This window comes from Thamnophis elegans, chromosome 1 (genome assembly GCF_009769535.1).
Source record: "Thamnophis elegans isolate rThaEle1 chromosome 1, rThaEle1.pri, whole genome shotgun sequence".
NCBI lineage: Eukaryota > Metazoa > Chordata > Lepidosauria > Squamata > Colubridae > Thamnophis > Thamnophis elegans.
In genome coordinates, this window is record NC_045541.1 from 155,285,486 (window position 1) to 155,309,896 (window position 24,411).

General features: G+C 38.5%; 1 protein-coding gene across 2 annotated transcripts in view; it reads right to left on the reverse strand.

Annotated features, from left to right (window-relative positions):
• The window catches only part of DAAM1 (dishevelled associated activator of morphogenesis 1), a 159,610-nt gene that overhangs the window by 87,280 nt on the left and 47,919 nt on the right, over window positions 1-24,411 (reverse strand). For both annotated transcript variants that reach the window (XM_032235975.1, XM_032235982.1), the window contains exon 2: window positions 8,602-8,823. In XM_032235975.1, coding sequence (XP_032091866.1) covers window positions 8,602-8,784 — 183 coding nt within the window. In that variant the 5' untranslated portion in view covers window positions 8,785-8,823. The remainder of the gene's footprint in view (window positions 1-8,601; window positions 8,824-24,411) is intronic.

Below are 24,411 nucleotides of genomic sequence, written 5' to 3' on the forward strand. Positions count from 1 at the left end.
TATGACTTATCCAGTGAAACAAAAACCACAATATGGACAGGTGTACTAATTCAGCTAATTAGAAAATATAGAGGAAGTCATGAATATTTAGTTCATGACAAGTATCAAGGATCAAAATTAAGAGTTTATCACCAAAGGTCAACTGGGTGTATTAATTCAGATTATACTCTTCAAAGGAAATCAGGCATACTGTACAGGATTTGCTTTGAATTCCATTTATCACCACAAACACTTTATAAGGCAGGCTGGGCTGAAGAGCAATGTCCCGAACAGACTTTTATGACTGAACTGGGACTTGAAGCAGGATCTTATCCATCTCTGCCAAAAATAATAATAATCAAATATCTGGGTAACTGTGAAAAATGCAGTGCAAATAAGCCCTTATAATGTGAAAGATGTTAGTTTCACATTTGAAATCTGCTTAAAGTGTATTTGTCCTTACCCCCAAGAATGTACTGGTCTTAGAAAAAATGGGTGCCTCAGTTGAATCTGAAAAGATTGAGATAAATTAAAACATTTCCAGGCTCAATTTATAGCCTGCCTTTCCCCGGGGTAGTCAAGACATATTAAATGGGGATTTCTCGTCATTCTACAAGAACAGTGAAGAAGCAGTGATTGGGTCTTGTGCAGGGGTGGGTTCTTACCAGTTTTACTACAGGTTCATAATGCACGCACGCACGTGCTGTTCATTGTAAATTGTTCTTCGCGGATGCACAGAATAATTTACAGTGAACTGTGCACGCGCTGTCACTAAAAACCAAAATGGCGGTGGTGAGGAAGCATGGCAGGTCTGGGTCGCTGCCAGTTCTGCAACCCAGGCCTGAATTTCACTACCGGTTCAGCCGAACCCGGAGCAACCCACTTCTGGTCTTCAGTAAATGTTATTCTGTGATTTTCAGCAATAAAGAAGATAATATTCCAGTAAACTGCAATTCTATCTGATAAAATTGCACAAAAACTTGTAAAAATTGCTACAAGAGGTGCAATACTTTTCTTTGCAAAGTTTTAAAAAAATAATTTTTGCCACTTGCAAATAAAGTAGATGTTATCTGAATTTTTCTTGACTTCTATTTGGTTCATTTAAAGTACTCTTAAAAAGACCTCAATGCCCTGTGAAACAGCCCTGAGGTGTCCTATCAATTAGATAATTCAGAGGATAAAATGAATGTATCTCACGTGGTGTTTCATTTATGAGAAGACAAAGTTACAGTAAATATAGCTGACATCACTTGGAAGGTTTGTGTGTGTGTGTGTGTGCGCGCGCGTGCGTGCGTGGGGGAACAGAGCTACGTGCTTGCTTACCATCATCATCTAAAAGGATTATGGAGACAAATATTACATCTGCATCAATAAAAAAACAAAATGCCTCACAAAATTGTTGCTTTTGCTAGTCATCATTTCCCTTTGTTTCTCAGTACTGTAGCAGTTTACTTTCTCTTTTAGAATAATAAAAGAAACAAATAGAACCCTGTTAGAAATGGTTTACAGATAGTCTTTGATTTACAACTAATCATTTAGTGACCAAAGTTGAAACGGCACTGGAAAAGAACAACTTAAGACTGTTTTTCACATTTATGATTGGTTGGCATTGCAGCATCTCCATGGTCACGTGATCAAAATTCAGAAGTTTGGCAACTGGTTCATATTTAGGACGGTTACAGTGTCCGGGGGCCATCAGATCACTTTTTGTGATCTTCTGACAAATAAAGTCAATGGGGAAACCGGATTCATTTAACAACTGTGTTACTAACTTAACCACTGCAGTGATTCACTTAACAACTATAGCAGGAAAGATCATACAATGGAGCAAAACTCACTTAATAACTATCTCTTTACTTAACAATAGAAATGTTGGATTCAATTGTGGTTGAAAGTCAAGAACTACCCTTGTTGCTGGTTTTATTACCGGTTCGTAACACAAAATAATTTGGAATGTACAAGGAAGTGATACATAAATATGCAATTTTATGTAACAATTATTTTTAATCTTTACCTTTCCTAAATTTAGCCACATGGAAATTAAATTAAATTAAGCAGAGATAAAGATTAAAGATAAAAGTTAGATAAAACGGTAGTTTAACCATACCTAAAGAGCTACAGGTCCTAAAAAGCTACAGGCTTATGAGCCAGATGACCCAGCATGATGAGAAAATACCAAAGGGAAAGCACCAAAGATTGATCTTATTTGGAGGCCCTTTGAGGGATTTACATAATAAATTTCAGGAGTGAGATTATTGTGAGTTTGTTTACAGCTAATTATTATTTACTAATTTAATTAAACTACCAGAATATTACAGTTCTTATTATTTTCAGTGAATGTTTTCATGTTTATTGTTACTATGCAGGATGTTACTGTTTTCTATATTTACCATGGAGAATTTCATTCCATTGTTTATCTTGTTTTGCTGCACCATGGCCATTTTTATATACATTCAGATAACAGCAATAACAATAACTTTGCAAAAATACACTGTTTTTCATGCCAACAACTTTTGCACTTGTTCCTCCCACCCCCTTCCTATATTTGTGTCCTTCAGCTCTGGTTGTTTTAACCCGTGCATTTCCTATTGCCCTAGGGGAGAAAAATCATTTCTTCCATTGGAAATCTGGAACCTCGATGGAGCTAGAAAGCAAGGCCGGGTGTTTTGTCATGCAGAATTTTGTGATGGCAGCAGGAAAACAAACTGCAACAGAGCAAGTTCTCTGCTTTGGGCATCTTCTCTCCCCAGTCTGCTCCTTTGTTGGTGGAATTCAACTTGGATGTAATAGAGTAAATTAGACTGAGTTCAACCCCTCCCCATCAGGCTTTAGACAAGATGCTATTTGCATGTCCAAACAGGGCTAAAAAATAAGTTAACTGGACCAGAAGTAAATCCTGCTCATTGTTTGATGGACAAATGAATCAGGAGCATCATGTAAAAGCTTCAGCCAAGGAGGGGGTGGGGGCAGCAATCCAAGGAAATGGGGAGGGGAGAATGAGGGAGAAGGGCAAAGGAGTCTTTCAAATCCAGGTTTACCAAACATTGCCAAATTCACTTGGCCACTTCCCAGAGATCAGGCAGTTTTGCTTAGGTCATGGCTTTGCCTTGGACATCAACTCATCATTTCTACTTATGCCTTTAAGTCTGGCAATGTCATTAATCGGATAGGAGATGCTGTCTGGACGTCAACAAGGTGGGCCCCATGCCAAACCAGGAAAAGGCCTGTAAGGTTGTCCAGGCAACCCAAACCATACGGAGCAGCTGGGAAATGCAACAAAAGCCGAGGCAACCCTAGTTGCCTTTTGTGAAAGACTCTTCCTCTAAGAGCAGACCAAATCCTGACAGACGGCAGGGATGAGGCAGCCTCCCCGCTGACAGGAGTCTGGGGCCTACAAGTGCCAGAAAGGGCTCAATGGTCAGTCATGGCAGCCATTCAGCTTGATATAAGAGAAACATTACTTTGCCTGTGAACATAACAGCTTTTAATGACACGCTTGGACTTGACTTGCATTGGCAATTCTGCAGAAGGAACTAAGACAGGGCAGCTGCTTACTCCGACAGCCAGAGAGGTTAATAAGTAGTGGGGGAGAGCTGCAATTCTGCACCCAGGCCAGCATTACATCACCATCAAATGAGTGGGGAACGTGAAGCTCTTGAGTATCTGTCTCTGGAGATCTTGACTCGTAGATTCATAAGAAAGAATTAGATTAAGCAAAGTCTTTTATGGCTACTTTTGTGGTGTGATATACAGTGCTGATGTTCTGATTTTCTGAGTTTTTGAAGCACAACTGGAAATCAGAATGATCCTATGCTTTCACCTTAAACCTTTTGGTAATTGGATGTGCACGCCTTTTATTAAGGTTCTGTTTGGATGGATGGGACAAGAAGAACTGAAAATAAATATACGTCTTGTTACCTTTCACACTTCTTTATATATGCTTTAGTGCAATTCTGATCTGAAGGCAGTATTGATTTTGCAAAAAAAAAGAAAAAGCAAATGGTGCTGGGTGGGATCGTTTAGAGATTCTACATATACCAACCTTGAACCTCATCATAAGGAAAGGTAGGATATAAGCTGTAACAAGAACCTTTCCTCAAATTTATGTCCCATTGTGATCAATGGTATTTACTTTCACAAATGTGACATATTCAGAATAGAAATCTAGCTCAAGAAATTAATCCATGTGTGTGTGTGTCTGTATGTCTGTCTGTCTCTCTCTCTCTGCATGTGTTTTAAGTAAAAGTGATAAGAACCGAGAACAGAAACTTTGACTTCTACAACAAAGAGCTTCTGACTGAAGGTAGCAGTGGAACATTTCTCATTTGACCTACCAACCCCAACAGGTGTTATTGCTAGCCAAGCAGAGATCAATCCCATGCTTGGCCCAGCTCACTGACACCACAGTGAGCAGGAATGGCTCTCTAGTTTTTCCCAGTTCAATTTCTCAGGGAAGACCATAACAGACCAAGCCAATATTCTTGCACTTGGCTCAGGTTGCATTTTCAATGGGCCTGGCTAGAGTGGGGGAGCAAGTTCTGCTGGGCCAGCAGCAGTGCTCATTAGTGGGTGGCCAAACTGAGCCAGGGAACTCCCAGAAGAGCTACTGTTGGCCAAGAACAGATCATTCCCATGCTTTGCCCAGCCATTTCACACCTGCCGTGCCTTCCTCCTCCTACTCAATCATGAGATGCTGTCGTTGCAACAATTGCTCCTATCATTTGGTGCCACAACGGAAGGAAGGATGAAAGAAAATGCACCGGAAGCGTTTGGGGGAAGCAGAGGCTGATAAAGAGGGGAGGAACCCCTAGTGGGCTCAGTTCCAAAACCTATCCATAGTTGGTGTAGATGCTCCCGAGATGAATCTTGGGCTTGGGTGACAGTAGCCATTTTTTTCTCCCCATTTCCAAAGAAATACAAGACATCAGGGAAAATTTGATGCAATAAGTTATGTCTATTCTTTCTGAATTTCTAACCATACATGACCAATTAGGCTGTTTCGAAATTATTGTATGCAATGAGTTTTTGTGCTCTGATCGCAATTTCACCATTCCAAATGCAACCCTTTTTCTGATGTTCAGATTTTTAGAATTATACCTGCTTGGGAGTATTCTTGAGCTTGGTCAAATATGAACTGATTCTTCATCAAATGTATACTTGGGAAGATAGCCCAAGGATTTGTATGTTTCAAGTGTATCACTTCAATATTATAAGCAATTAAGTTTTCAGGAGAAAAAAGCATCAATATGAGCTTATATATGAGGCCATTTTGGGCTCCAAATAACAAAAATGAATACTACACTTATCATCCTCATTCACAGGCATAATAGCCCACCAACAAATATGCTATGGAAAAAGACATGTATGTCACATCTTCCTTGCAGAATGCCCCTTCTCTAATGCAGTTTTTGGCAGACACAGCAGCCAGAAGGGCAGGAAAAGTGTGGTTGATAGGAGTCATCTAGGATCATCACTTGCCAGCATACCTAAAGATGCCCACTTGTGTTTCAGGGAAACCAACAAAATATAAACTTACATAAACAGAGATAGGATAAAAAAAGAAAATATTGTAATGCATGTTGATCCTACTCAGATGTTCAGACATTCCATTCAATCTTCCACCCTAGTTTTCTCTTCCTCTTTGCCTCACACATACTGTATAGTAGTTACTTTATATTAACATATTCGGTTTTCATTTGGCTATTTTGGAAGAATTACAAGTCTCCCAGTTAAGGTTTTTGTCTATCTGTTTAAAACTCAGGGTTTCCTAAAATGTGCTAATATAGGATCTCTGTGTTGCACAATACACAAGAGAATTCAGCAGGAGATGAAATGCTGATAATTGTGATAATGAGGTGAAACTTTATTCTGATCTTTGTTCTTCATTCCTGTTTTCTTACTGTTCTTTTTTTTTTCTGAATGGTTATAAAATTCCTGCTCAATGTGTTAGGTTGTCAGCTCCTATCTTAAGTATTTTGATTTAATTAAAACTTCATCGTAATCTTAATTATATTTGTAAAGTAATAGCTGTACCCTTATTGTGTTCCCTTACTAAATGATAAAGCTATCAAGTCTTGGCTTGAAAATATAGGCAGTCTTTTTTTAGTGACTAAAACTGAGATTGGCAACTTGGTCATTAAACAAAGCAGTTGCCAAGTGATCTCAACAGCTGCTTATAATCTTACTTCATGTTTTCTTTGCTGCATACTGCATAGTCCTATGAAAATCATAAATGGAGAATTGGTCATAAAGTTACTTTTTTATCACCATCATAACTATGAACCATTGTTAAACCAGGCAGTTGCTAAATGAAGGCCACTTCTAGATGCAATGAATGTTGTTGGGGAAGGGGAATTCATAATTCAAACTTGTCAAACATGTTTTCACTGTATACTCAAGCTTCTTTCCTGAAGTGGCTAACATTTTTTTTTTATTACTATTGACTAGTTCTTTCAACTGAGTCCAAACGCAGGGGAATTTTTTCTCTGAAGCTGTCTTTTCTTTCCCTTTTTCCTATTCTCAAAATCTCAACATGCTTAACACAAAGTTAAGCAGAAATTTTAAATGTTCTCTCCAGTGGAAATATTAAATCCCTAGATCAAAAGTTATCTTATCCTAATATTATCAGATTTCCAATGTTACCAAAGTTAATTTGTTTGACTAAGAGTGTCTGTCAAAGAGGTTTTCAGTGTTTCTGAACATGTTCAAGTCATCTCTTCTGTCTGAGCCAAGGTAATTAAACATATTCCTATATAAGCAAAATAAACCCGCCTGCTGGCCAGAGAGGCCAAGGAATTGCAGAATGCCAGTGGGTATTGCAATGCTGCCAAGATATATTTTGCTCCTTTTTAATAGTGGGTCGTTTTCTGTTATCCAGTAAGCTTATAAGGGGGCTGTAGGAGTTTCCAAGCCATTTAACTAATGTTGAAATGCAACACTCAACTAAGCCGTACATCAGTTAAAGAGAAAATATAGGTATTACATGACAATGCCAACAACTTGCTTAAAAAATGAAGTTAGCCTTCACTGAACCAAAACAAGAAAAAGGAAGTGAGATGGGAGGAAATGCTATTCCAAAGAGGTTGAGAACAGATAGTTAATTTGGAGATGGACTGGCACCATCTCACGTTTTGGCATAACAGCATTTGCCAAACTCCTATATTTTTCTTTAACAGAATGGTTTTAAATGAATTGAACGTAATATCTCTGTACAGAGACTGCTGCATTGTGGTTATTAGACTTATACCTGCTATCTGGGTTGCTAATCCACTTTTGACACTTACTATGACCGATTCCACATGTCATATTAAATCATTGTTTCCATTGTATATATAATTGTGACTTCCTGAACAGAACACACTTGGCTAGTTTCCTATGACACAAAGTTCTAAACCAATGATGGCGAACCTTTTGGATTCGGTGTGTCCAAAAATGTCTACCTTGGTTCTGCTGGTGTGTCAGCTCCCTCCCCCAAACAAAAGAGAAACAGTCATGTACATATTAATGTATTTTTTTTAAAAAAAAAACCACGGTCCAATCCTTTGTGATTTTCAAGTTCTTCCATAACCTGCTTAGAAAGAAGCAGTATTGGCTTTCTGCTGACAGGCCCCTGCAGCCTACCTGAGGCAGCTCTGGATTGCAGGAGGCCTTTGTTGTTGAGGTGGCTTCAGAAAACCCTCTTCTTCTGTTGCTGGAGCTTTTGAAATCAGGTGAAAGCACACCCTGTTCTTGTGCGATTTTCGGAGGCTGAACAAGAGCACTCCCCATTCTCACGTGGTCTTCCTCCAAATAATGCAAGAACAAGGCATGCTCTCAAGAATAGTTCTTGCCTGGTGTGCACTAGCATGTTTCCCAAAATGTTGTGGCACACCACCTTTGACATGTGTTATGGGTTCACTATCACTGCCCTAAACCATGATTCAGAAGTCACAATGGCTGAATTTATACAACATGCTTGGCAAAAGCTAACCTTAACGTGCCTCAGCTTGCTGTATGAATCCAGCCTAACTGCTGCAAAAGTTTCAATCAGCCAAAAGCCACCACTGTGAAGTCATGTCTGATGATTATCTTCCATGGAAATCTCTACCAAAAATGTGATTTCTTTGCTTCTGATTTGGTTAGTTGTATATATCTTTTCACTGTGATTTATATAGTGGTTTACTGTATGTCCTGTTTTTATATATTGGCTCAGCCAATTATGTCCTCATTTTAAAATAACATTTTAAAGGATTGCAATCTAACTCAATCTGCAAACCCAGTCAGGAACGTGCAACAACTGTACTTTTTATAGAAAAATACATGACTTCTGTTTTATTTTTTTGGAAAATACAGAGTATCCTTACTTATCAACCAAATACTGATGCATCTCTTCCTAACCCAGGGCAGACTATTTCCTAAATTACCACACATCAGGTTACAAAGTTTGCTATGTTTATCATAATCATTTGCCCAATATTAAAAAAAAATCTTGCAAAGTCTGATAAATTTGCACTTCTTTGAATGAGTTGAGACACTCTTGATGGACCATTACTACCTTTCCCCTAACATTTTAAGACCACTACTCCGTTAGAGACAATTTTTGAGTTATGAACTCCACCAACTTAATATGATCCCATCACTCACCACAAGCTCACTAAACATAACATCCAGCTCCTCCACCGGAGGCATGGGCAATGCGGGCTCCATGGTTTGCAGGGCGAAATTGCTGTCATTCCGCAGCCGGTACGTGATTTCTGGGTGATCATTACTTCGGAAGCAGCAGAAGATAAAAGAGATCCCTCGCCCACTCCTTTTTCTCGGAGCCATGGTGCAATCCTTACTATCTTTCTTTCTAGACACTAAATCCTAAATGGGAACAAAAAGAAACAGAGAGAGAGAGAGATTGAGAACAGATGGTAATATTAAAGTTTTGATTGGTAACTATGCAGCAGAGCGTATGAGCTCATTTAGTTTTATAAACTCATCAAGACTTGATATTCCTCTGACCTTAACACTGATTGTCTCTTCACGCCTTTGTTCTTTAACAAGCAGTTTTCATATCATATTGTTTTTATTATCTTCTGACCTCCATGCTTACAGGTAACCTTCATTATTTCACATGTGGTTTTTGAAAACAAATGCCATTGAGTTATACTTATTGCTATAACTGGAGCATAACTTTCTTGCTATTTGCACAGGGTTCTTGAGACAAAGAGCATGCAAGCTTTTATATAAAGAGTCTCCTGAATATGTCCTCCCCCAAGCTCTCACAAAACAAAATTGCCTTTTTGAGAAACTAGATTTTTCCATTATTCTTACTGTATTTTTCGGAGTATAAGACGCACCAGAGTATAAGACACACCAAGGTTTTGAAGAGGCAAATTTAAAAAAAGTAGGTAGGTAGGTAAAGGGATAGAGAGGGAGAGAAAGAGAGAGAAATACAGTAGGTAGGGAGGGAGAGAGAAAGAGAGAGAGAGAGAGAGAGTAATTAGATAGTTAGATAGATAAAGGGATAGATAGATAGATAGATAGATAGATAGATAGATAGATAGATAGATAGATAGATAGATGATAGATAGATAGAGATAGAGATAGAGATAGATAGATAGATAGATAGATAGATAGAGAGATAGAGAGAGAGAGAGAGAGAGAGAGTAGTAGGTAGGTAGGTAGGTAGAGGGACAGAGAAAATAGAAAGATGTGCACTCTGCAAACTTCCCCAAAATGAAAACAGGCCCGTTTCCCCCCCAAAAAAGGCATGAATAGCCTTGGGGGGGGGGTGTTGCAGGGTGCTCCTGGGAGGATGAGGGGGCAAAAACGAGCAAAAAACAGCCTGTTTTTCACCAAAACAGGCCCAATACCACAAAGTATTACTTGCTGTTCAGCAAGCTCCTCTTTTGTCCATACCACTCCTGAGTTCTCTAAAAACTGAATACAAGAATGGGAAAAATGCAAGAAGTTTGGCAGCATGTATGCAAAAGCACACATATTCTCAGGCACATTCAGTGTCAGTTTGCATATGTATATGAAAACATGAAGTCAGATTTGAGGATGTATTATAACATAAACTGAGAGCTGCAAGACAGATAAAAAAGCACTGCATACACTTCACACGCATCAGCTTCAAAAGGTAGTGATTCAGGGGTGGGTTGCTGCAGGCGCTGCTTCTGGTTTGTTTTGCGCATGCGTTTGCGGTTGAGTGGAAATTGTTTTGTGCATGCGCCGAACATGAAAAAATGATTAAAACCCAAGCCAGTGGTGACCGGGGAACTGGTTCAGGGGCATGGCCTGCGGTCCCTATCAGTTTGGCGACCCAGTCCCAATTTCCACTACCGGTTCACCTGGACCGGTAACAACCCACCTCTGTAGTGATTCAAATAACTTAAAAATAGTTTGGGCAAAATCATGGGCAGCATGATTATCAATGATTAACCATGATGACCATATAATGTAGCCAGCCAACCATGCCTCTGAGTACCTGCAATAAAAGTCTGGAGCTACAGAATTTTGGAAACAAAATCCTGTACCTATCCAGCACCAATTCTTTTTATTTTTTTATCCACTTATCTAGTACCTACTTTGGTATCATTCTGACACCCCCCCCCAAGCAAAACACTATGATTTAAGCCATTTTTTCTCTCCTGATCTTATGCTCTAATTTTCTTACTGTTAAACAGCTCAATATTTTACTATAAGAATATCTATAACTAGTATAAACAGTTTAAGCATTCATTCTGTTCAACATTCAGGTATGGGAAATGTGCTATGATTTAAAACTAGAAAACAGGAGGAGGAGGAGGAGGAGGAGGAGGAGTGTGAATCCAAAAAGCAGTAGGTATTGAGAAAAAAAGCACCAAATTTGATCATACACCAAAAATACTTATGTAGTTTAATGCATTGCTTCTGCATTTTGCTGGCACTCTATGGAACATATTGAGAGTATTAAATTAACCCAAGTGTATCTTGAAAGAACTTTTTTCTGCATTTGGTATCAAGTCAAAATACAAATTTACACCCAATTCCCAATCTGGTTATGGAGCACATCCACTGCTGGAAGCAGCTGCTGTGTTAAGAGTTGCAGACAAAATCAAAACTCTCCACAGACAAGAGAATACTTTGATTAGCTGCAAATTATGCCATATCATTCACAGTGTGTTTTTCAGTGGTATGAAAGCAACATAGAAAATAACATAGAATGTCATGGAAAATAAATAAGCTTCTTTGGGGAGGATAAGTTGGAGATGCCATTAGACAATCTCTCTTTCCAGACTAAGAACTGAAAGTTCTGTCCAATATTTTCTTCTCCTACATCAAGGGTCAGCAACCTGCGGTTCTGGAGTCGCATGTGGCTCTTTCATCCCTCTGCTGATGCTTCCTGTCACTCCACAATTGATAGGGCTTTCGGTTAGGACAGATAGAGGAAAAAGGATGCCGTGCCAGGAGGAGAGACTCTATGGTGGGGGAACTGGACTTCCAGTCAGCAGAGACAAAAGGGAAGGTGTGCTAGGAGGAGAGAATCAATGGTGGGGGAACCGGACTTCCGGTTGGCTCCAGAATTGAAGGGTGGGGCGCTGCCGGTTAGGACATTTGTGGCTCTTTGAGTGTTAAGGTTGCCGAACCCTATCCTACACACATATACAACAGGAATCTCAGATCAAATGTATGTCATATTTTAGAGGTACATACTGATAGCATATTTAAGACCTCAGACAATCCCATAGCTCTTGGGGACATCTAATTGAAACAAAGGAAAGAACAGAATTGTCTGTTATAGAGAAGAACTATACTCAGAGGACCAGCCTATGTTGCATATGCTGAAGGCCCTGTCAGTCCATGACAAGGAATGGGCAAAACATTTCCTTGTACAAGACCACAGAATAATGTTGCTACCAAAGTAGAAAACACTGGATTAGATGATAGACAAAGGGTCTGTTCAGATTTAGTAAGACAGCTTCCCTTGTTAGCATTTCGCGCTTATCTGCGTTTTTCACTCTCCAGGTTGTCTAATTGGTTTTTTAAAAAAGTCCAAGAAAAATAAATACATTTTGGAAGTCTTCCTGCCTACTTTGTTTGAGAGACACTGATAAAAGATGGGTCTGAAAAGGATTATAATGCTGTGGCCTGTTGAAAAAGACCTGAAAAAAATTCCTAGCAACCTGGAATCTAAAATGCTTCCAACTTTATGAAAGATGGTGAGCTAGCAAGGGCAATCCATTCTTTTTACCAACAGCTACCCCAGGGCGCTCCATGCCCAAGATGCATAGCATATAAAGGGCCTGCTTAGATCTAGCTATATTTGGTAGTGATTTAATTTCAATCCTCAACAGACAGAAAAAATATGATTATTTTAACTAATGTAGTTATGTAGACTGCATAAATTCCATAAAACATTGCACAAATAACTTGCATTTAATGCTAGTTCAATCAGCTCAAAAATGCAGTTCACCAGCTCATAAATCCAACTGGCCAGGTTGGACAGATATTTATCTGAAAAATTCTGGATGAAAGAGAACATCTCAAATTTGGAAAGGGTATAAACTAGAGATGGCCGACTTAATTGGACCTGACTTCTGGATCCAGTTACTTCACCCCTAGCTAACCTCATCAAGCATTGTGAGAAATGTATCAAATGATAAATGAAGTGTGTCTACCCATGGGATAGATTAATCCCTGTGATGTTTGAGTGCACATGCCATGTCTGTTGATTCATTTGTTCATAGGCATAGTAATTAAATTTGTGCTATAGATTGGATTTAGATATGATACATATGCATGAAATTAAATCACAGATTTGGAAGATGTGAATTAGGTTATGAAGTCTAAGAGCCTGCCCGGTGCAAGAATCTAAATCAAAGTGTCCCAACTGGTGGTTGTGAGTCAGTGTTTGAATAAATCTGATTAAGGGAAGCCCACCACTTTTCTGAGCAAATGGGTCCCTCAGACTGATATTGCTTCACTGAGATCTTTTTCTCTCTCCTAACATTCAAATGGAATCTGCTGTCTTCCTGTGACTTTCATTTTCATTTCATTTATTTGACATTATATTCAGTATTCTGGTCCTTATGTGAGAAAACAGCTCTTGATCTTCTTCTATGTGGCATACTTTTGGTTACTTAAAAAGTGCTACAATATGTGGTACTCGTGTGTGGTGTGTGTGTGTGTGTGTGCGCGCACGCATGCACGCACCCACTTGCTTTCTGTTATGTTATGGGCTCTTTATCAAGATATTTGTATTATTATTACTTTCTTATAAGCTCAACAGATACTATGGATTGGGGTGTGCTACAAAAACTATACAACAAATGAATAATCTCTTTTTAACAATACTTAAATTAGTATTATAATAATCCTTTTCTGGGCAAATGGCACATTCTTCTGAATGTGTTGTAGTTTATGTTCTAGATCCTATTCTAATTTCTCTGAATTCTGACCAACAATGGAACTAATAGATCCCATGATCCAGAAACAATATTGCATTCGGAAACAAGACTCAATAATTAATGCAAACAATCCATTTACTTTTTGTAACTGCTTCAGAGTGCTGATTCATATTTAGTTTGTAAGGTTTGACTGCATTCTTTTTTTTAGAAATACAACATCATCCTATATCACTGATTTCTATTTCTTAGTACTTTCCTTTTAAGACTGCCTAAAACATCAAGATTGTTTTAGGCAGTCTTAATTATATCATTTTACATGTAAATTTGATTGACATTCTTGTCATCTCTTCAAATTCCTTTGTGAATTTGGATAATTATAACATTCTTTTTGATTGATGGCAGATTTGTAATCTGTTCTAGAGCCTATATTAATTTATCTGATTTCACAAAAAACATCACCATGTTTTGGTCACCAAGTTCCCTGAGAATACCAGGATGCAACTAATATGATTTTAGACATCTAAATTCACTCAGACTAAATAGATATTACATGCTTATATCAATTTCCATTGCAGTCTTGCCTCCTCATTTTGCTCTTCATCATTGTTTCATTGAAAATATAACCATTTTTGAGAAAAGACTAAGATGAATCTTCATAGGTATCGATTTCTTTTTCAAGTTAGCACTTTACCTGTAACAAATAGTAAGTTAGGTCTAATACCATTTTAACTCATTTTTTTTAAGTTTATGGTTTTCGTACCAGAACAGTATTGTGAAAAAAGTAGTATTTTCTCATATTCAAATATATTCATTGCACAACCTGGTTTATTTCAATTCTTTCAAATTGTACACAGGGAAGTGGGTCAAACAGTTCAGCTGAATTGGACGAAAGAGTCTATTTCTAATAGAGATCAAATGGTTATATGTGAGAATCCTGGAGCAAAACAACAATCCGATGGCTGAAATACATTAATGTCTATTATTATCTCCAGGACTAGGTACAGTAGTACCTCAATATCATTGTTAATTGGTTCTGGGAGGCACCATGAGTACCAAAAATAATGCGTACCAAACAAAGTTTTCCCATAAGGAATAATGTAGTGAGTCACGAAGTAGCTCACATTGGCAGGTTCCAGCTGCGTGTTGAGTACCAAACAGTTAGAACCAGGACAAAATTTTCACGTCAAAAATGCATTGAGTACCACATGTGATGAGTTTCAAATGCAGTTAGGTACCAAGGTATACCTATTATCCCTTAAAAGCAATTTAGGGGAAATTGTCACTGAGTACTTTCATGGCAGCAATAGAATTTAAATCAAGGACTTTCTAGTAGTTCATTGAACAGTCTTGATCACGCCATATCTTGAATATTCAAGGAAAAAACTATCTTTAATGTGCAGGATCTTTTTTTAGGAGTATCTGTCTAACTGCAGGTCTTGCAAGAAGAGAACAAGCTTTTGAGAAATAAGATTCAAAGAAATAATTGATCATTTTTATTGATGTCAGCTTATTAGCTACCCAACTTCAATGGTTATTTTTTTAAATGTCTTTGTTATACAATTAGTAATATAAATGTTCTTTTGTGTTCAATTACATTCAATTCATTACCTATTGGTTTTCATTTCAATATTTTCAATATCTTGGTTCCTTCCGACTGCTTACCATATCCACCATGCATAGAGATTAGAATTTATGGGAGGTGTAATAAAGTCTAGCTGAACGGTGACAGCTTCTGTATAACAGGCTAGACTGGAGCCAATAAAATAGGCGCAGATATATTCAGGAATGTCTGATAAGTGATTATACCGCAAAAAAGCAAAGAAGTCATAGTGAAGGAATTTCACCGGCTGTTGTGTGTTAAAAAGTAAGCATTTAATTTCTACTGCTTGACGTGAAGGTTGGTTTTCAGACTAAGCAGGAATCACGTCCATTACCCAAACTATGGGCACCTGAGGCTACCCTTATATCTGATACCTTGTAATTATTGTACAGCACAAGAATGAGCAAGAAAGACCCCCTTATTTTCTGCCCTCATGTACCCATATATATATTTGGTCTAAAGTTCACTTGCTAGGATTCCTGTAACGCTCCTACATTTTTCTTGCAAAAGCTTGTTATTGAGGTGTCGTTGAGATTTGTGCTTGGGAAAAATATAATTTTTATTGTCATTGTACTTAAATACAACAAAATTGGTAGGATTTAATTATAAGGATATAATTTTGGGTCAGGCAGCTGCAAATGGCTGACAGCTAGACTATATAATGGGTAGGTTGGTTCTCTTTCAATCTATCTCTTGTTTGGGTAACAGCCAGATCTTCCTATAGACCCATGATGGTGAACCTATGGCACGCGTGCCACAGATGGCATGCAGAACCCTCTCTGTGGGCACACCAGCCGTTGCCCTATCCCAGCTCCATGGCGCATGCATGCACACCTCCCACAGGCCAGCTGTTCTTTGGGTTTCTGTTGTGCACACGCGGGGGGGGGGCAGCAGGCAAGGGATATGCGTGCGCATGCATGGCGTTGCTTGCATTGCATTTTGGGGCCTTGTGTGCCCCCACATTTTGGCTTCCAGGTTGGTACAGGAGGACTTCCAGGCCCCAAATGGGGTGCAGGTCGCCGCTCAAGTGCCCCCCATCCCCCATTTTGGGCCTGAAAAGCTTCCTGCACCAACCTAGAAGCAAAAAAATAGGCGAAGGGGGGGTGGGATGCATGTGCAGGGGTTATGCATGCATGCATGCATGCATGGGGTGGTGCATGCATATGCGCAGGGGCGGGGTACATGGGGGGTTGCACGTGCATTGTATTATGGCTACAGACATGGGGGGGGCGAGGCTGTTACATATGCACATGCTTTTGGCACGTGAGGACAAAAAGCTTAGCCATCCCTGCTATAGACTGTTTTCCTCTGACCACATGAGGGCTCTTAGAAAAAGCACCAATTTGAGAAGAGACAGATGCAGGTAGTCCTCAACGTAGGACCACAACTGAGGCCAAAATTTTGGTTGCTAAGTTAGAGAGTTGTTAAGTGAGTTTTGCCTCCTTTTACACCCTTTCTTGCCATTGTTGTCAAATGAATCACTGCAGTCGTTCAGTGAATCTTGCAATTATTAGCCAAATCAGGCTTCCAATGTTGACTTTGCTTGTCACAAGTCAGCTGGGAAGGTTAGAAAAGGTGATCACATGACCCTGGGACAGTGCAACTGTGATTAATACATGCTGGTTGCCCGAATTTTTATCATGTGACCGTGGAGATGCTGCAATGGTCATATGAAAACCGGTCATTCAGTAAGTCACTTTTTTCAGTGCCATTGTAACTTCGGTCACTAAATGAATGGCTAAGTCGAGGACTACCTGTAGTTCATTTATTTCAAAACCTCTAGCTCAGGGGTGTCAAAACTTGGGAACTTTAAGACTTGTGGACTTCAACTCCCAGAATTCGGACACCCCTGCCCTAGCTACTCTTCATTCCCTTGCTTTCCAAAAGTGGTGAAGGTGCTAGGATAATTAAGATTTAAAAAATAACTCCATGGGCTGTCAGGATGAGAAAATATAGTGTTACATTTTATTTATAGAGAAATAAACTTTTCATTTCTGCTCAAATGATTCATATTTCTTATGGAAAACATGGCTGATCATTCTTCAAGACAACCGTGTCCATTTGGATTTATTAAAGCATTGCTCCTTTCTGCCCACTGATATTTTTGTCGCCAAGAAGCAAGAGCAAGAAGACTTACAGAGCAGAAAAGCAGAACTGTTTTCTGAATTCAAAGTGCTGATTTTAAAGTGACCTACCCTAAATCAGATACTCTCTAAGCATAGGGACTTCCAGTTAGGGAATACTTAAGAAAATATGGCCAATGGCGAGAATTTTAAGAGTTGGTCTACAAGACTTAGAGAGGTGTTTATGGAGATTCTCAGTCATCCAAGTCATGGTTGTCCCAAAGGTGCTTTTTCAAGAGGCAACTGGATTTCTTGTTTTTTCTTTGAAGTCATTTCGCTTCTCATTCAAGAAGCTTCTTCTGAACTGATTTTGGATGAGATACGAAACATCTTCAAAGAAAAATCAGAAAGTCCAGTTGCCTCTTGAAAAAGCACCTTTGGGAAGACTTAGAGAGGTTAATTTTACATGTAAATAAGGTTTTCCTTTGGCCTTTGCCTTTCTCAGGTGAGACTGTTTTTTATTGCATTGTTTCATGAAGGTTTCCATCCCTGATGCCCTCTAGATATGATGTTTGAGAGCAAAACACTATTAAGCAGATCTAAATCAAATGAATAATTGATAGAATGAAAGAAACCTTTGCAGTGTGTAGTTTTTACATTCTCCATAAGAACTAAAGTCTAACAGCTTTTCTAACAGAAATCCCAAGTAGAACATCATCAGACACATTTGGTGGAAAGTGTGATGAGTAAATGAGCCTTTGTGAGTTTCTTAAAAACTATAATTATGGGGAATCCTGGAAACACCATGCCAACTGATTTTAGAAAGCCGCAAGTACGGGGAATGCTGTTTTATGTTTTATGGAAAAGTGCTATTTAATTCTGAATTTAATCTGTATTAGCATCTTGCCACTATAAATCACCATCTCGAAATGAAACATGGCAAACTCTTAAGACTTTAGAGCAGATCAAAGTCGCATTTAGGAAGTCCTTGATCATTCTGTAGGTCAAACAAAATGGATTCTTTCTCAGTCTTAGAGATAGAGACAGATGTAACAGAATTTGAAAATTGGATTAATGAAGCCTAATTTAATTCCTGAAACAATTCAGGACCTGCAGGATGGAATGTAGCTCAGAGGTGCCCAACCATGTCCATATTTCAGTACGTCCACTGAAGGAAAACCTTCTGTAAAGTGAAGCAATCAGTTACACTGTCGCACAGTATTTATACGAAGTTTCTTCTAATGTTTCGTTGAAATATGCTTTCTCTACTTTATGACTACTGGCTCTGTTCTGGATCTGAATTGCTGATATAGCATTCCCATGTGTAATGTTGTGAGTGTTCAGTTCAGTATAAGAAATAAGATTAGTTTCCAAAATAACACTAGCATTAGTCTCTTAGACATATGTGCAACTTATATAAACCCTTAAAGAACATCATTTTTCTTCCATACAGGTGGACAGGACTGAATGGAAGAAATGAAAAAAGATTTTGCCTGCTGACAGCTTCATTCAGTGACTGTTCAAAGATAGTGCTGAATAAATAACTGTTTAACTCATGCCTGTATTTATGACATTCACGACATCCCTCAGTGATGTGTTTGCCATTAGTCGGTATGTGTTGTCTTGCCTGTGACTTGCGTTTCTTCCCCACACTCACAGAGAGGAGAGACTGGAGAGGAAAGGATTGCAAGAGAGTAAGCAGGAACACAATGGGGAACACACATTGAAAGGAATACCTGTTTCTTATTTTGTAATCTCTTCTTCTCCAATGAATGTAAATACATATTATGTAAATTTCCTTCTTGCTCATTATCCCAGCGCTGAGCTAAGAATTTGAAAGGGCAGGGAATATAGAAATGGAAAACAGAAGTACCATGATTTCTCAGTTAGCAACTACTTCATTTAATGACAGAGCTGTCATTCACAATTGTGATCAGTAAACAAGGATTACCTGTACTTAATTTTTTCATTTTGTAAAACTGATTCAAAATGTAAATTTATAGATCAGCTCAAACAGAATATTTAATTGCAAAATAATCCTTTTAGGTATTCTTCGCTTAATGATTTATTGTTCAAAATTTTAGGTATTCCTCGCTTAATGTTTTATTGTTCAAAATCATGACAGCACTGACAGGGACTTAAGTTCAATGCCCAAAATTATGACCATTGCACAGACTGCACAGTCACAGGTGCTGCTGGAAGTTTTAAATTCTATTTTTTATAGCTATATGCCACCTGGAGTCATAATGTGTGGGTTGGAAGTCCATATAAATTAAAAATTGTAATCTGGGCACTTGGCAAGCTTTTCACACTTGCAATGATTTGCCCAGTTCTCTGTGATCATATGATCTTGATTTGCAATCTGTCCTGTTGGGTTTTGGGGAAGCAGAGGCCGAGGTGGCGCAGTGGTTAGGGTACAGTACTGCAGGCCACTTCAGCTGACTGTTATCTGCAGTTCAGCGGGTCTAATCTCACTGGCTCAAGGTTGACTCAGCCTTCCATCCTTCCAAGGTGGGTGAAATGAGGACCCAGACTGTAGGGGCAATATGCTGACTCTGTAAAACCACTTAGAGAGGGCTGAAAGCCCTATGAAGCGGTATATAAGTCTAACTGCTATTGTTATTGCTATTGTTGGAGAAGCCAATACAGAAGGTCATAAGTCACTGCCAAGAGAACTTCCTCTGGTTTGGGGGTAGTAGTTCTGGCACCCTAAAATTGCTAGTTCATTTTGTTTATGTATGTGCACTATCCACAGTACACCACAGGGGGTAAAGTAGGCTTGCCCCAGCTGGCTAACAGAGTTCAGGCGATGTATTAGATGTATTAAATATATTTTGATTCTCAGGAAGTACAATTTTTAAAACAAATGTTTTAAAAGAGAAGCCAGCCCCAAATTTCAATTTAAATTGTATTTTTAAAACAAACACTATTTAAATTTAAATTTGGGGGCTGGCTTTTTTTAGATGACTAAACATATTTATGGACCAACTAATGCCCAGATAAATCTTAATAGTTATGATTCAGATCTCATTATGATTTTAAGAGGTACCAAGCAGGGTTGTCCTTTATCATATTTACTATTCAACCAAGCTACTAAAGTGCTGGTAGCAGCACTTAGATCCAATAATAAGATTAACAGGATAAAAATGGGAGATAAGACGTATCTTTTAAACCTGTTTGCGGTATCTTTTAAATCTATTTGCAGTTGATATGATCTTGACTCTTTTTAATTCAGCTAGCTATATTAAGGAGTTAGAGAAATTTGTAGTGGTGTGAGGACTATCACTTAATTTTCATAATTTACATTTGATGTGTTTTCATATAAGCCCCAACACTAAAATTTCAAAAGAAATTTTCCAGTTTTAGGGATTCCAACAATATATAAATCTTTAAAACATTTAAGCATTATTGTTACTAAAAATATTAACAAAAGCTTTTCAAATTATGTACCGAACTGGAAGAAATTAAATGAAAACTTGGGTTTCCAAACATTTCAATTATTTTAGGATGAATTGTAGAGATTAAAATGAAAATTCTTGCACAGCTTAAACTTTTAATTTCAATGACACCCGGTTGGAAATTCCAGAATGGAATTAAGGTATTGGTGGGAGGGGGGAAAGCTTCTGCTTTAATGCAAAAAATAAAAAAAGAAAGAAAATTTGAGAATGGATTGTATACACCCCTCAGAAAAAGGGAAGTTGGGACATGCCCAATGTCATAAAATACTATCAAGTGGCAGAATTAGGGTAAATGATTCCATTTATCATGGGAGATTTTTCTAAACAATGCATTTGAACTGAAACTATGTTAGAATCAGATATATTTTTATTTATATTATATTTATATCTGGCATTTCTAGACCGCCCTTTTCCCTCAAAGAGGGACTCTGGATATTTATAATTCTATGGGGTTTTTTCACCCTACATAATTTTACACAATAAAACAGATTGAAAACGTTTTTCTTAAAACAATGCTTGAAATTTCTCTCATAGAGAGGTCATCCATTTATCCCTTCATTCATATTATTTTATTTATGCCAAAGAAGACAGTAGAACTAATGTTGTAGGTCTAATCGTCCCCTAATTAATAGCAATGGGTCGTTTCCCACTGCAGATTCCCCACTGCTATTCACTCTACCTTAATAGTTTACTGCTGTCCACCTATTCTTCTCTCTTACTAACAGTGCTCAAATTTATAAACTGAAATCATACTCTCATCTGTAGAACTTTGCAACTGGGAAAAATGAATGCCACCAAAAATATTTGGTTTTTGCAGTGTCAGAGCCTTTATTTCTGCTCCTAGAAGCCACCCAGATAGCATGTGGGAAAGCGGGGAACTGAACCAAATCTGCTCCATTCTAGCTACAACCCTCTTTGTCTAACGCATCACAATAAACCCTTGTGTCTCAGAGAAGAGGGAGGGTGCTCAACCTTGTGCCTGGCAATGGTCCTGTTTTTGGACTGCAGGTAGAGCTCATGTAACCGTGTGCTTCTCCATCCAAAGCAAACAGTTTCTTCTCCATTAAAAAGCAAAGCTCTGCCAAAGAGAATGTTCTAAACAGGGGTGGGTGAGGGGAGATTCTGTGGTGCACAGATGTTGGTGAAAGTTAATAGGAAATTCAGACATGGGTTCCTTATTTCTCTTCTAAGTCCAGATCTGTGAAAAAGGAGGAATAGCCTGGCAAGACCAGTTAAATGATCCTATCCTGTTTAGGACCTTTGTTTTGGATGTGGCTGCTATTCTATTTTTTTTTTCCTGCAGATAAATTGCTTGTTTTAGAGGGATAATCAAGCAGCTGTATGAATTGGTCTACTGAAGAGAAGAATCATAAGTGATATGATAGCAGTATTCCAATATATGAGGAGCGGTCATAGAGAGGAGGCTAGACAAGGAATAGTGGATGGAAACTGATCAAGGAGAGGTTCAACCTAGAAATAAGGAGAATTTTCTAACAGGGAGAACAATCAACCAATGGAACAGCTTGTCTTCAGACATTGTGGGTGCTTCATCACTGGAGGCTTTCAAGAAGAGGCAGGACAGCCACGTCAGAAATGGTATAGGGTCTAGATGGACCTAGATGACCTACAAGGTCAATTCCAACTTTGTTATTCTGTATAATTACATTGTCTGGTACAGTTTGACAAAGTTGACAGCAAAAAACAAACAAACCATAAGAGCATGGTTTGTTGACAGCTTTAACTAAGTTTGCATGTTTCATTCATGGTTTTATGAATTTAAGCCACTATCTAATTGTATGTTTAATGCTTACTTCCAAATAGTGGTTTATTTAAAAAAATTCAACATTGAAAAACATAGGATCAGCATAACCATCTTTAAAAGGCATAGAGGAAAATGCTTTGAACCTACTACTACTAAATGTAACAATGAAATGGTTCAGTTTAACATCAATGAAAGCTCATTCTAATCATGAAAAGAGATTTTTATCGGTACTGTTAGATACATCGATAGGACTTGTAAAAAAGTCTGAGGATAAGCATCCAGGCATCAGAGATTTAACAAGTGTTTAGACTGTGCAAGCTAGGATTAAGCTGTGCAAGTTGCTGTATACAGCAGGGGTGTCAAACCTGCGGCATCAAGCGCTAGCCATGTCTAACTCCATTTTAGAGAAAGGGAAAATAGTTATAATACGTCATGTGACAATGTGTGGTCGCAAGTTTGACACCCCTGATATACAGTATCAAAAAGAGTTCCCTGGGTTGAATTCAAAAGTCAATCAACAAACCTAAAGTGAAAAAGCCTAATAACAATCATCATAATTGACCAGAAAACAGAGTTCTAACTGGGACCAGCAAACCTACCTGAAGGCCTCTGGCCACTGCAAATTGCAATTCTGGAAATAGTAAGTTTGATATCTTTGGAGGAAACCAATTTTTAAAAATCGCTCAATTGTATGAAGTCCTTTACATTTCCCCATACGGCTAGCAGGGTTAGAAATTGCAGGTCAGCAATATCCAGGGCAGTACCTTTTTAAAAAGTACACACATTATTATGAGTGTGTGTGTGTGTGTGTGTTTGTGCAGAAAAAATAGGAGGAATTTATTTTTAAAAAGCCACGGGGAGTCCAGTTGTTTAGAGGTTGTTTAGCATTGTATACCATGACAGTAGGCACTTGCTATTACATTCACATGGCCAGAAACCCTTGGCAGGACATTGCTAGAGCCAAACACTGCATAGATAGACATTTGGCCTGGATCAGCAAACCAAGTTTTCTTTTCTCCCAATTCCCCTCTCAAATAAGCAGCTCTTTGTCCAAATCTGGACCATTAAGACAGCTGCTCAGCACACGGCTCATTGTTAGACTGACTGCTCCCCTTAAACCAAGTGGTTTGCATTCAGATGCCAAACAGCAGTCTAATAGAGTTGGAGAGCTTCACCTTGGCAGCTAGGACCTTGTCTTACTTTTCCCATTTTTTTGGCAAGCAGGCATGTGGTGCTGCACAAAACATTCAGCATGTATCTCTAATTATCCAATAAAAAGGACTGCTGTGTCAAGTTCACAGATCCTGGGATAAGAGGACGGATTAAATATCCCTGGTAATGGCATTAGCCCTGCTATTCACTTGTGTTTTCCCAAATAAACACCTCAAAATACTGCCTAAGTACATTGATTTCTCACCCATCACCCAAACTTATACGCTAAAGAAAAGCAGAGCATGTTAGCTAACTGCCATTAATTGGACTTGACTTTTAGTGATTCTATTGACAAGTTCTCTTTATGTGGCCCAGATCTAATCAATTCATCCTTCCCTTATTCTACAGTATTCTCAGTAATTGTTTTTAGATCTGTAATCTAGAAGATCTGCAATAGAAAGAGTGCAGAGAAGAGCAACAAAGATGATTAGGGGACTGTAGCTAAAACTATGAAGAACGGTTGCAGGAACTGGGAATGTCTAGTTTAATAAAAAGAAGGATTAGGGGAGACATGAAAGCAGTGTTCCAATATCTCAGGGGTTGCCACAAAGAAGAGGAAGTCAAACTATTCTCCAAAGCACCTGAGGGTAGAACAAGAAGCAATGGGTGGGAACTAATCAAGGAGAGAAGCAATTTAGAACCAAGGAGAAATTTCCTGACAGAACAATTAATCAGTGGAACAGCTTGCCTCCAGAAGTTGTGAATGCTCCAACACTGGAAGTTTTCAAGATAATGTTGGATAACCATTTGCCTGAAATGGTATAGGGCTTCTTGTCTAGGCAGGGGGGTTGGACTAGAAGACCTCCAAGGTCCTTTCCAACTGTTATTCTATTCCATTCTGTTGTGTTCTAATCTGAATGCATCTACCTTCTTCCATGATCCTGAAAAAAAATCTATTCCCATGATCACTAAGAGTCAACACTGTCCTGACTGGATATATTGAATTGTTTTTTTAAAATCTTCATTTTCTTATTCTTTC